We start from the raw sequence: 14,764 nt of genomic DNA on the forward strand, positions 1-14,764 counted from the left end.
AATTCCAAGTGGACCAAGATGTTTAGACCTGAATGCAGTATGGGGTTGAGCAAAGTTGCTATATATGTGCATCAGCCAAAAACAAACACTGCTTTCAATTCCTTGTTTTTATTGATGAGTGTACTCTATCTGGAATGCCATTCGCCCAGATACGGGTTTTATATTGCCACCTTGAGTACTGAATGTTCCAATTAAACCCTGATTAGAAAACAATAAACAGTAGGTTTTAGGCCAACAGCAGAATGTTTAATATAGTCTATTATGACCCTATAATCACGACATAAACTGTGAATATATGTTTTAAAATGTCTACACAAGTCACAAAATCTGTTGGAAGATTACGTATAATAAATCAAACTGAAACCATTTAATTGAACAGAACAAAAGTGAGGAAACTCATATTCCTTTAAACCACAGTCTGGTTGATAAAAAGGAATAAATGGAAAGGACTATTTTCTATGAGGTTCTCATGAAGCAAAGCTCAGTTCCTCCGCATGTGCTGTTGCTTTGCATTAGCACCATCCTCACCGTTATTTTTGCCATGACACTACCATCCGCGGCGTGAATAGACGGCAGACGTGTCTGGACACGTCTCGCTGCATGTAGAGTCTCCGTGTAACGTAATCCTAGCTGCTGGCATCAGTCCGGCGTCTCTCACTCAGCTGTCTCCGCCGCGGCTCGCACGGTTTGTCCCTTTGCGGTCTCCGTACTCCGTTAACAACAATCATGGCGGCCTCAATGTCACTTCTCGGCCTGGGACGTTTAGCCGGGATCAATGCAGCATATAAATTGGCCCTGAATCCAATCAGGTAAATTCTATATCAATTATTCATTGATGTTGTATGCTGGCGTGCTACTAGGAGTGTGTTTGAAACATGTCGACTAAATACGAAGCCAGCAGCCCGCAGGTCACCGGCTAGTAAGGGATGATCTGCCAGCTAGCTAGCGTTAAAATACGTAACGTTAAATATATCATTTTAAAGGGGCTGGTTCTTTATTGCGCTCAACGGGTCAGTATACACACCTTTCTTCCTTCTTGCTCGCATCTTAATTATTTTAAGTGATTTGACTGTTACCTAATGTTGATGTTATCCTCGTGTCCTTACAGCACTGTGCTAGCGAGCTAATTAGCCAAAGCTAGCTTCGCCTGGCTTGTCAGTTATCGGATCTAACGACGTTGAAAGCTGCTCTGTGCGCCACACGTGACCCCCGGCAGCGTGCTGCGGGACGGGGACTTTAAAGTCTTTAAAGTGACCTTACTGGAGAGGTCACAAGCTGACTTATGTCACAGCTAACTGCTAACTTACATAATGACGTTAGTGGTGATTGCTCGCAGTACTTGTACGAAGTACATTGACATCAGTGGACGTACTCTGTGCTTTTCTATTTAATTCATAGCATGCAAAGTGCATTTAATATCGTGTACTCCGCACAAATGTAACGTAAATCTCCAAAAGGTGTGTTTTTAACGTCGTATTTCGTAGTCGTAGTTATTTTCACCCACAGTAATAAGTCTCATCTAATCTTTTCAATAATTTCAAAATAATTCATTTCATACTCCAATTAAATGTTTTCCCGACTGCAAAGTGTCAAAAACATACATTTTTCTCAATCATTTGACTAATACAAGCTGAACAAGATCCGAGATTGCTTGCCGGTTTGTCATTTCAACATTTCCTATGATTTGATTCATAGTCCACGTCTTCATTCTGTAATTTTCATTTTTTTACAATCATTTCAAGAGTGAAGTGTCTCTTTGTCAGGTGGAGCGATTCCTGAAATAGTGGCCGTTCATTTTTCCTTCTTTTTCCTTGAGGTCGCTACATTTTAGCTGATTGGTGCATTACATAACCAGATGCCTGGTGTTGTCAAAGTGAAAATCCAAAATTTCTTCCATACCTAAATGGGGGCCCATTTAAAAAAAAAAAAGGTATTTAATAAAAGACTGTTCCTGTTTTTTTTCACAGAATAAAGAACAGAAAACATAATAATAATCTATACATGTTTGATTCTATATAGGATTTTCCCACAAGAAGCACAACAACATCCTCCGTTTTCTTTATATTAAAATTCAAATATGATATAATTTGGGGGACATATATAATCTATAATTATATATGTATAATTGCATTTATCCGGGTTATTATCCGGAATGTGATTCTCTATAATGCCTTTCGCTCGCTGAGCCATGGTGGCACATTGCTGTTTTGTGACAGAACACGGCTGCACATTCACAAAGAGCCACACAGTCCTCGCCTGACAGTCGACCACGGCCAACGTTAAGCACGTCCTGTCATTAGGACGAGAGCGAGAGTCTGCCAGAGATTCACCAGACAGAACTAATAAGTGGAGGGGGGATTCCCTCCTGGTCTCTAACATTCACCGTATCCTCACCCAAGATGGTCTGGGATTGCGGAGTGCAATTTGTTTGTGTAATTAACTTCTCTGTTTCTTGTTTCGTGTAACGTCTATCTAATGGCTTTCAGGTCTGCAAGCACATCAACATCAAGGCTGGCAGGGAAGCCAGGACAAGACACGCAACTTATTACTGTCGAAGAGAAGCTGGTGAGTATCAGGTCAACGTGACACACAGAATGATGTTGGTTTTATCTTCTAGTCGCACTTCTGGAAAAATACTTTTGAAAAACCTCCAGTCAGTCCATTGCCAAAATGAGCTTGTATTAGACATCACGCTTTTGTAACAATATAATGGTAAAAGTTCGTACAGATAGTTGTGTGTGTGTGTGTGTGTGCTCGCAGCTCCCATTACTCCTCCCATCAACTTTTAATGAGAAGTTATTCAATAAGTTACTCCAGCTACTGAATAGTATTTCACTTATTGGAATTTAATATAAAACTATTTGATCGCATCGAAATTGTGATCTGCTTTAGTCCGGGATAAATAAATAAATAAAGGAATACCATTTGGAGCTATGTGCTCAAATAAAAGCTGTGATTAATTTGTACTGATATTGTGCATTTCCCGTGCGGGAGGATTTTCTCAAACAAAACCGTAGTGCATACGAGACATCTCTTGGAGGGGCTTTGACCGGATTACTTTAAGAGAGACGGTGCCAACTTTTTTTTACATGTGTTGCTGCACGGGAAGCTCCCCGGTCGACTGAGCGGTATGATGGAATCCAGATGAAGCACGCTGCATTTTGGTCCATTTACCCGGAGCAGTTGAAGACCACGTCTGCGGCTTTGTTTCATGACTTTCTGAGAGCAGTCTTCCGCTCGTCGGCTGGTGAGGCTCGAGGCCAAACAAACTTGAAGCGAGCGGGTTTCAATTTAAAATGTGTAACCAAAGACACGGGTCAAAGGGTGACAATGAATTGGGAATTAGCTTTTCCTATGAACAATGTGGTACAGCTGTAGATGGCTTTCCGTCTCATCAGACGGGGTCCTCGGTGCCTCTTTTCATCATGACGTGAAGCAGAGCCTAAACAGCAGTTAGCGAGCATTTGAAGTGGCCAAGGTTACCGGCCGCTCGAAACAAAGGGGGATCTTCTGAAGGGAATGCCTTGTCACCAAAAGAACGACGGAGATAACGGCTAAAGGGAGTTAAGGGAGAACGTGGGAGTCTGTTGTAGACTTATTTCTTTTGGGGGGGGGGGTGTTGCTGTGTGTGGGCAGCGTCTGTAAGCTTTTGTTCCAGACCAAAGCTAACCATAGTGGCAGACAAACCTTCGGCTGAGCCGAGTGTCTGTCCCCGTCCTTTCAGTAGGGGCCACTGAGAGGAAAAGCAGAGGAGAAGGGGGAAAAAAAGGGCCTCTAAAAAACAAGGAGGGGGTTGAAAGAAAAGACGCTTGCATGGAAAAAACGTTTGTGCGACACCCTGAGACTCGCGAAAACAGACGGCGGCCACTCGAGTGTTGTCGGCCACAGAGGTCCCTTTGTGGCGCAAAGTACTCAGATGCTCAGCCGGCCGGGGCCAAAAGAGAGAGGCCCTCAGCTGCGCTACAGTACAGTGGTCTCCATCGCACATGGAAGAGGGACACAGGAGCACGCTCCCCTTTTGGGCATTCAGCAGTCGGCACGCTAGTTGCAAATTGCTTTCGGGTTCGACCAATCAAACACAAGTCGACCCGCTACGAGGTTCTGCTGGGTTTGCACGCTCTCGGGCTCCATCACGTTGTGTGCCGCTTGTTGTACAGTGCACATTTCTGGATACCCTCATTTAGACGAGGTTCCATTTTGGCCTGGATAAATTATATTTTAAATTTGCTCCCAAAGGATTCGGAAGGTTTGCGAGACATTTTCTTTGGTCCAAAAATGGCCACTTTACAGGAAGGAATCAGCGAACAACCGTTGGACAAAGTTAGCAGCTACATGGCTAAAGCCCGATAATTAAATATGAAATATATAGAAAACATTGGATTCTAATCTGAACGTAAATCCCTTTTCATACAAGCCACATAATCTGAAAATTATATTTTGTGTTCACAGCTGGTTTCCATTGTCCCCCAAGCAGCCAGAAGAATGTATTAGAAATCATTTTGAATCCAGGTCTGTTGTCCTTGTAAACTGTGTGTGACCCGGACGCGAAGCACAGCTTGACGATGTCCCCACAGTGCGAACAGAACGTCCTCTTTTTGACCTTTTTATCAACAGAACAAATGATCAATAATTGAGACGGCAGATAAAATATTGAAAGGCTGTACGCATCATCGCAGACCTGCGGCGGACTCTTTTAATATATTCCGTCCTCTCATTTAAAGGTCACTAACTGGCGCAAAAACTTTGAAGGCATTGTCTGAATTTTGGTAATAATGCCAAATAAAAAGACGTGCGTGATGGAGCCCCTGTGCCCCACAGTGCCCGTGCCTTTGTGTATAATTACTGTTTGATTAAGCATGCTGGGCAGCTCCCGGGGCCCAGCTGGCCGGCCAGTGATACGCAGCCTCACACAAAAATGTCTGTGACCTCCTTCAATTGGAGACCGGACCTCCAGCTTCACTCTCCGGCCCCTTTGCAGAAAGGGCCGCGCGGCTATGAGCTCAGCAGCTGCTTCAACGCGCCACATTGCAATATCTTCCTACTGCTGAGCGTCTGAGCCTCTACTGCCGCTCCCCCTCCCCACATAAAGACGAGCCCGTCATCTTAAAGCGCTTGTGAAGCCTGGTTATAGAGTTCTCTAAAGGCACTAGGGTTTCACGAGGCAGAGGAGGTCAGTCAGTAGAGGACCGAGGGGGAGCAGAAACACACCATTAAAGCGGCAGGACCGTCCTCGGGGTTCTTCGGTTTGTTGTGACGTCCCATCTGGACGAAAGTCGAGATGGGACGTTGGTTGTTTTTTAAAGGTTTCCTTAATTGAAATCAGGTTGATTAAGCCCGGGTCTGTCCAGCAAGATAGAAAAACTCCCCTAATACAGAATCGGTCAAAGGGAGCTGATGATCTGAGTCAGACCACTTCAGTTTACTCAAGAAGGACTTTTAGCTGAATTAAAATGACTATTTAAGAGATTCACCTGCCAAAGTATCAGGATACCTGTATCACGGCAACCTCAAATGGGTCTTTTGCTTTCATATTCAACAGTTGAGAGAAAACACTGGTAATAATAGTAGTAATAATAACAGGTTCGGCACAATGAATGAAAAACACAGCAGTCTATGCGGATATATTAACCACGAGGCGTTTAAGTCTGCAGTACCATGGTGGATGTTCTCTAAGCCCGTCTGGCCTCAAACACACAGTGACCTACAGTGGAGCGGAGCAGACCCCCCCTCCCTCCCCCTTTCTCCCTATTCTCCCACCCTTCCTCCCTCCGTCGCGCACAGACAACTTAAGTGTCTGTTTTGTCTGGTCGGCCTCTCATACGATGCGCTTATGCAAAACCTCTCAGCTCAAGTGTGGAGTAGCGGGTCAGAGGATGTTGGTCTTTGAAGAGTGTCCGACAAGAGGCTCCATTATGTGTCGTCCACTAAATAGTATTTCATTCGTTAACACTCCCGTCCATAGAGAGTAAGCCTCTTAAGTGGACTCCTCAGACCCGGCCAGCGCCGGCTACTTTTGGGAAGCGTCTGGGCGCTTAAGTGTTCTGTTTGCAGAGCGGATAAAAAGCAGGCCCGCTACTTCTGTTTGCCTCCACTTTTATCCACGGCAGATGTAAGCTGATGGCTCTTTTTATTCTATTTTATAAACTAGTTTTTGGTGTCTTACGCAATCAGAACTGTAGGTTACAGGCATGTTTATAGTCAGCTGGTTCTGGGACTGTCGTCTATTAAACTTTGTCTGGCTCTTTGTTTCTCTTAGTGGTCCATGAGTACTGGATGTGTCTTTGGATCTTATATTCAGGGAACGTCAGCACCGGCTCCAGGAAGTTCTGTAGGCCCGGTGCTAAAGTGACCTGTAGAATAACGGGTGGATTAATGGACAATGACGATAAATGAATTGTCGATAAATCATCATTAATTAGATAGCGGGCGACAGAGCTGAAGGCGACGTCTTGATATCGTTCAGTTCGTCGTCAGATCTATCGGAGAAAAGCGGCACGTCGCCCTGTTTCTAAAACTGACCCGCGAGCCATTTTTTGCTTTGGGGTTGCGTTAAACACGTTCCCCACTTCCCGTCGCGCCTCCCCGTCCGCAGCGGCGTGCGTAATGGGAGATTGGAGACGAGCCTCATGCCAGCTGCTGCTGGTCCTCCACTCGCACACACACGAGGAAGCAACGTCATATTTGTTTCCATTAGAGACGCCCCCCTACGTCCAATCAGTAACCGGCACGCTTTCTCCACTTCAAAGAGGTCTGGAGGTGGGAACCGGTCAAGGCCGATGAGTGAGGCTCCCGGTCTGGGGGTGGGCGGGACAGCAAGGGGGGTTAAGGGTGATGTGTTTGGGCTTTCACCACACGCTGACTCAACATGATTCAGCTCGGCTGACCTTGTGACCCCTCCTGGCTGCCGAGGCGCAGTTTTTGGCACGCGGGAGGGGGAGCGTTGCGCTGAGATGGGCTGGACTGTACTTGTGTCGCGGTATCCATCGTCACCCATAACAAGGTGGTGGAGACGCTGGAAATGTTTTGTTTGAGCCGATCACGCACAAACATCCTGTAACCCAATGACACGGATTGACTCACAGCAGATAAAACCACCAGCATGTTCACAGGATCAGAAGGCACATTTGTCTGCAGCAAATGCCCCTTTTTGTTATTGATTCATGTTGTTGATGTTTTCAAGTTATTTGGTTTGTCAATAAAAAAAAAAAAGAGAGATTGTGGCCCATGGGGACATCTTTTAAATAAATAAGTAAAACGGACTCCAGCATATCCTTCCTTACATGGCTCAAGCCATAGAAGTCTGCGTCGCCTCTGTGGTTTATTGAAGACTTCTTTGAGCCGTGGGACCGTTGCAAGAACAGATGTGCGGGTTTACTTTTGGTTCTGAATGAGGGAGATGTGGAAGCAGTGTGCTTATCCGTTTCACTGAGTCCAAGAACAAAAAGGTGTTCAAAGGGACGTTTGGAAGTTCTTGTGTACATTTAGTTCTCCTCAGGCCGTCGACACTTTCATCAAAATGTGAAAAACATTCAAGGTATTTCTGTTGAAGAATGTGTCCCTCCTCAAATCATCTAAAGCCGTTGATTTTGGGTGTGTGTGACAGGGTTGTGTTTGAGCTCGCGAGGCCCTCGGCTCTGCCATCAGGAGCTGAGGAGTCGTTTCTGGAGCCACCAATTGTTTTATCTGTGGACATTTGACATTTCCTGTAAATGTGTTTCAAACATGTGGTGCGAGGGAGAGAGAAGCATCGGGGTCTGACGCGTTACACCAACACTAGGTGGATAAACTCTTTCAATAGGGAGTATTTGTCCCAAACATATGTTGTTCTATAATACATAAAATACACTTTAGCTGCTACTGTGATATTTTTATACCTTTTTATACCCGAGTTTCCCCCTCATCTGGTTTTAACTTACGATTAGAGCGCTTTCTGTTCTTTATGCTAAGCTAACCGTTTCCTGGCTCTCGTTTCTTACTTATTGGATGGATATCAGTGGGATTATTTCTTGAGCGTTGAATGATGGATTATTAAAATCAGTATATTTCCTTGAGTGGGTTTATTGAGTTTCAATAAAACAACAAAAACCCAATATGATTGATCATAATCTACAGATCATCTTATTTACATGAATGCATAAGAGCTTCTGTAGATGGAGAACTAGTTTATTTTATTCTACTATTGTTTAGATTTCGAGACTGACCCAAAGACAACTTGTCCTTGTCCTCTTTGTGCTTCTTGAAATCTGATACATGGTTATTTCCTGCATTCTTCCAGATCTCTGTTGTTTCCACAGAAACCTTCGGCCTCAGGTCTCTGTTGGAGTATTAGGGGGGCCGGCTTTCAGCATTCTGGTGGGCCGCCGGCCCCACAGCGACAAGTCCCTATGCTCTTTATTTGGCGCGTAGCCTGGAGGTGTCAGAAATATGGACACGCTTTCACGTGACGGGGACTTTGCCAGCCCTCTCCCCCCCGTTCTTAAGCCCGGCATTCTGCCGGCCCAGCCAGGTATTGTCGGGCCCCGTGAAGGCCCTGTGAATAGTGTCAAACTTGATAGTTCTCATTTTGCTTCCTGTACATGGCAGAAGAAAAAGTGCCCACCGTGTGGGTTTTCCTTTTGTGATGGCGCTCTCTAGTCTTCCTGGGAACACACCACATTCCAGTCACAATCATTCTCTTTGTCAATCCGGGTATTGTGGGTGAGTCTGTTATGCCGATAACCCTCCTGGCTTTCAGTGTTGTGCATGCAAAGTGTCACAGAAGTCTAGACTCGTATTTTTTGCAAACAATGCCAGATAATGAGCAGAGTGTTTTCAGTGATTTGGCAGAGCGTTTTGTTTTGACACATCCTCCCTCATTCACGGAGGACCTTTTGTGCTCATCCACGCCTAAGATGTAATTTAAGGTCCGCTACATCTGGACAAATTGTTGCGCCGGTTTGCCATCCACGGGCCTCATGTGTCAGTTAGGGTTTATGTAACGTACGTGCGCATAACCACAGTCTGGCCCGCTAATCCCAAGGGCTCAGTTGTGTGTCTCGGAGAGGGACACCCGGCACCCCCAGAAGACACCAGACCACAGGTTGCTCAGCGGTTCTGACCGCACGTTTGATTTAATCTCTGTACTTGATTCACAACTCCTAATGGGTTCTACTAAAAGGTTGTGGCCTTTTCTGCAAAAACTCTCCGGATGTTTTTTTTAAACCTGCTGTGATCGATTGCCGTTAAATGAAAAAACCACACACACATCCTGAGGAGAGCAATGTTTTGGAAACATTTTTGATGTCATCGTGTTCCCGTGTGCCGCTATCTGTTGTATTGTGTAATGAACCGCCTGCCACGGCCCCTTTTGGGTGAAGAGAACATGTTTTCCTCCTTTCTGTGACGAGAAGGAATTGTTAAGGTTAAGTAGATGGGGCAGCCGGAAATAATTACCCAGCACTTGTGAAGTCCCCCCCCCCCCCCCCCCCCCTCCCATCCCCCGCTTTGTTCGTCTCTTCCCTTTGATTTGAACAATTTTTACAACGTGCAGATCTGGTTTATGATTAAATTCAGCCGTCTCTCACCTCTGAGCACAGGATGCTTCGCTGAAACGAGGCAGAGTTTGGCAATTGGACCTGTAAAGTACTCGCTTAAATACCGTTGGAAGGTCCTTTGCCAAAGGAGAGGAAGGCTTTTGTGTGGAGTTCATGCAAGATGACCTCGTCTCTACAGAACAACGTGCAGACGACAGACAATGACGGAAATTTGATTCTTTGAAGTTGTAATGGCCATTGAAATGTGTAAAAATGCCGTATTGAAAGGAGAGCTCAGTCTTGGGGGGCTGGTGCCGGCGTGCTGGGAGGTTCGTCTGTGTTTTGTCGCGGACTTCCCGTTGCTTGTTTGCTAATTCCCTGAAGAATTGGACCAGATCCGTGGTAGGAGCTGGAAGGGGCTCCGGTTGCTCAGGAATATGCGTTTAGTACACGCATAGCCCCCCAACACCCCCCAACACCCCCCATCTTTGTGGCGCTGGCCTACATTCTGATGTCTAAAACAAAAAGTATTAGGCTTTCATTTCAGCTTTTTACAGCATAATATTGGCTATTATAACGGATTTATTCTTTGAATAAAGGTTTTGTTTTTGTTTGCATAGTTCTAGTTTCTTTTGTTTTAGATAATGTCATTAATTGTCTAAAACCCCAAAGCCGGAACCCAAAACTCAAAAGTATTTGAAGGGCATTTACAAGCATGTAAAAAAATAAATAAACATCCCACACTGACTAGTTAAAGCGCAGGAATGTTTACTTGTGGTTAGTTGCATAAGTTCTGCTGGCAGAGGCAGATATTTCAGACAGACACAATACAATTACGGTCCAAACCCTTTTTACAGTACATATGAATGGTATTCTTAGATTATTCATGGTTTATGGCTTGAAGAAGAAGACCGTGAAGATGTATATTTTTTGACCCCTCTACTTATGTTATGGAGTGGACATGAATCTTTAGTGATTGATGTGGAGAACAAAAATATGAAGTACCTTTTTTACATTTCCTTACTCGATGTTTGTGACCGTGCAGACACGCTGTCAGTGCTTCAAGTTGTGTTTTATAACACCTGCACGCAAACGGTCAGGTGACCTCAATCAACACGCACATATGTCTTTGCATGACCTCTTATTCTTCATGGGAAGGAAAAATACATCAAAGTCAAATGAAAGTCAGAATTGTTCTGGAAGACAGCCGGCTGCTCTGCAAAAACAACCTTAGCATGAATGGGAATATTTGCTTTGGGGCCAATATGAAGCAGCAGGAACGCTGATGGAGTATGTCCCTCCCACACACTTTCTACTGTTTGCAGGTATTCATTACAGAAACTAATGTAATGTTGTACGTCCCTTTTGGATAAAAGCGTCAGCTAAATGACATTACGTCACATTATGCGGCAAGGTGCTAGTCCAAAAACACATGTAGTCTTTACGTCATTAGTATTCCTAATTCAAGCTTATAAACACATCTGGACATATTATTTCTTCCCAACACTTTGAATAAAGCGATATAATTCAATCAGTGCAAAAAGCCTAAAAAGGATCATGATGTAAATTTGAGTTCATATCGGCCAAATGAAAGTCAGAATGCTTTTGTGTTGGCTTACTAATTAATTAATGGTTAATCCTCCATTAACTATTTCCTTGATGACTTACAGTATATAATGTGTTATACGTGTGTTATTTAGTTGTCATGTTGTCCGCCTTGTTTTCTGAAGCAGAGGTTAAGATTCACAGCACGAACCCATTTAGTGACGCGGGGCTGTGATACGGTGTCATCAAACGAGGTCCCACATGATTGTTTCAATACAACAAGTTATCGATAGCCACAGTGTCGTTTCGTAGGTGTAGAATTCCTACAGTCATCCAAAACCATTTTAATTGCTTTCTTCCCGTCTGTCCTTCAGGACATCACCAGTGTGACCGGAGTTCCAGAGGAGCACATCAAAACGCGCAGGGTCCACATTTTTGTGCCGGCCAAAACCGCCATGCAGTCCGGAGTGAACGGCACCAAGAAGTGGAAGATGGACTTTGATACCAGAGAGCGCTGGGAGAACCCGCTGATGGGCTGGGCCTCAACGTGAGACCCCCAATTCCACACTGTAGTTATACAGCCAGGAATCAACCTCAAAGGGTTTTCTAATCTTTGACACTTTCTATCCTTGGACTCCGTGTAAAGTTTTCAGCATTTTGGATAATAAAAACATTCCTGAGGATATTTGCCTCCAACGGTTTCATGTAAGTGTGGCTAACTTCTCTTTTTGCCTCCCAGGGCTGATCCCTTATCCAACATGCTGCTCTCCTTCGGCTCCAAGGAAGATGCCGTCGCTTTTGCTGAGAAAAATGGTAATTCGAGAATCTCAAAATTTGAGGGGGAAACATTTCAAGTAAGACTTTGGTATGAAACGAAACCAGAATGCGTCCACCAACTATTGCAGACCGCTCAGTCCAAACACAGCCATATCTCTTCAGTTTCAAAAGTTGATTTTAAAGATCGTTAAATGTAATTTAGTGTGTTTAGTGAGTGTTTTGTTTCTGTTGTTGTGGTACTAACAACAAAGTCAGGTTGCGTGTTCGGCCGCATCAGGGATTAATCGGCTGGAGTAACTAGATTTAATCAGGATCAGTGTGCACTTTTATCCAATCTAAAATGGGCATAATGAAAATCCTCACCGTAACTGAACTGAAAAAGCTGTGCAGCACAGACCATCATACCCATCACCATCATACCGATCATTAAAAATACCTTCTTTTACACACCGGGGTCGTGACTCAAACGGTAAATACTCGGCTGCCAATATTTCACATCAAAACATACCAGCGGCAATGCAAACGGTCAGAACACTTCAACACGCCGTCCTTTTAGATTTGACACTTGTCCGAATCCAAAAGGTGCCCTCGGGTCCGCGTCCCCTCTGACTGTTGCTGAGGTACGGGAAGCTCGCCATGCAGGCCTCGGTTTGGACCACAGCCTCCCGGTTGCTGGACAGTCCCCCGAACACATGGAATACGTTTCCCAAAGCGCTACTAGTCGATGCCTTCGAGTCTGTCGATTGGCTGCAAATGTTGGCACCTTTTATTAAAGCGCCCTCACAGCACCTTTTTAATACATCTATGGCAACAAGTATTTGTAATGAGTGTTTGCAGCGAATTGAAGTAACGCAACGTATCTTTTGAGCGGGATGGCGCTTTCAAGTCCACAGTTCACTTTGACTCCGAGGACTGAACCATCTGGGAAGCTTTGTTGAAACAACGCAGAGGAAACTCTGGCTTACTCTGTTTATTACGCCATGACAGTAATTAGTTCTGACTACACACAGCCTGTTGATGTCGACAAAACACCTCGTGGTGTTTGAAACGCCTCCAGAGTAACAAACGTGACGTTCTCGCCCCCATCGCTAACTCGGCTGTTTTTACTTCAGGTTGGAGCTACGACGTAACAGAGAAGAGGACTTCAAAGCCCCGGGTGAAGTCCTACGGAGCCAACTTCTCCTGGGACAAGAGGACCAGGAGGTCCGCTAAGTAAACAGAAGACACCCGACTGTTGGCGGGATGAACTGCAGTTTGTCAATAAATGCATAATTACGTGTGTGAACCAAACATTTGGGTCCTTATCGCTTTATTCTTCAAACATTCACCTCATTACTGACTACCTAACATAGACCACACGATTAATGAAGTGTTTGTTCTCTGAGTCGGGTTGTGCAACAGCAAAGAGAAAGGGGTGCGATGGGGGACATATTATTACAATTAGCACCAGATAAACACAAGGATAAACATATCTGGAGGCCAGAAGCACAGACTTTTCCCCTCCTGGTGCCTCTTCTGGTACCTGAAGTGGTTCAGTGTTTACAGATTTTCATTATTTTATAACCGTTAACCATCAGTACTTTTTTTTTTTTTTTTTTTTAGTAAAACCTGAACTTGATTCTGATTTCTTTCGAATCATTTATTTATAATACTTGAGCTGTGACAACTTTCTATTGACCTTTGATAAAGGTCAGCGTGACGACCAACATTTAGTTTACCGTCATCCATAACAATAAAAAGCATTCAATTCTTAAACTTGAGAAGCTAATACTAAGTAATGTTTGTAATATAACTAAAAATAGAAATAAAAATGTTTGCCAATTTAGCTAATTCAACTTCTCTGGAGCGCCACATTGATCGATAATATTAAAGAATCTCATTTTAGCCATTTCGGTTGGCTCGGCTTCTAAAGTCTCCCCATCTCTTCCAAACACGTCGAGTTTACTGCCAATCAGGACGAAAACTGTATAACCCGTAAATGCCGGATAAGCAGTCTGCTTTTAGCATTTAGCACATATTTCAATGAGTTATAAATTGTTGAGACTGTTTGTCTCCTATTGAGATATGGTGTCGAAATGCGCAGCTATTTACACTTTGTTGTGCAGCTCTTTGTGTCCAGTTGACAGAGGTCCCACACTGCGTGACTGCACTGATATTCACACAGCAATCATGGGCGCCTAATTGGTATAGTCCTTCGTTAATGAACGCACCGCGTTGCAAATCTTTCACAGACTTGCGTTCGCTATTTATTTTGTTCCTTCACTCGGCACATCAAACGCACCGATCAGATACGAGTGTAATGGTCCATCTGATCGGCGGGACATGAATGTCGGCATGTGTTGCTTTTCCCTTTGAAATCCCCTCGGAGAGAAAACACTCTTGGCACAACTTTGCATCATAAAAGTTGAAAGCATTCCGCACGTCTTCGCCCATAAGCACAATAATGTATGTGAAATGAGAACGGTGGCGCGGGGGGGGGGGCATTGTGCAGTGGGATGCCACTGACCTCCCCGGGGGAATTCAGAGCTCTGTGCAGTTCGGTGTCCCCGTCAGAAGCCCTGTGGCGTGTACCACAGCTCACGGGGAAAAGCTCACTTTGCACTTAGTTGTTACAGATTCTGTAACCTTCCAATGCTGTGAGTGTCCCGTCATTTTAAGCAGGCGGCCGGCTAATCAACACCTATAAATAGCATTAGAGAAGACAGCTGATGTATGTGTAATTAATCCACGATGTCTACAGTATATGTCATATATTTACACATAGTCCATTGGTTGCATATGTGCTGAGTACCACCTGCACTGCAGTACACACACTACCACCAGGCCTGCTCGTTATCGCACCCTTTTATAGCGTCTCAGCCACTAACAGTGTCAGAGTATTTTATTGTTTTGTGGGTTAGGTAATAATTAACTAAGCCAGCTGGAAGACT

The 14,764-nt window shown here is 44.5% G+C and overlaps 1 protein-coding gene across 1 annotated transcript; it reads left to right on the plus strand.

Annotated features, from left to right (window-relative positions):
• The first annotated feature begins 547 nt into the window (after window positions 1–547).
• On the plus strand, window positions 548–13,124 carry ndufs4 (NADH:ubiquinone oxidoreductase subunit S4). Its single transcript, XM_040195891.2, has 5 exons — window positions 548–809; window positions 2,487–2,565; window positions 11,432–11,604; window positions 11,797–11,870; window positions 12,947–13,124. Exons 1-5 carry the CDS (start codon window positions 727–729, stop codon window positions 13,048–13,050), a joined length of 513 nt encoding a protein of 170 aa, XP_040051825.2. The 5' UTR covers window positions 548–726; the 3' UTR covers window positions 13,051–13,124.
• The last annotated feature ends 1,640 nt before the right edge of the window (window positions 13,125–14,764 follow it).

Source organism: Gasterosteus aculeatus, chromosome 13, assembly GCF_964276395.1.
Source record: "Gasterosteus aculeatus chromosome 13, fGasAcu3.hap1.1, whole genome shotgun sequence".
Taxonomy (NCBI): Eukaryota; Metazoa; Chordata; class Actinopteri; order Perciformes; family Gasterosteidae; genus Gasterosteus; species Gasterosteus aculeatus.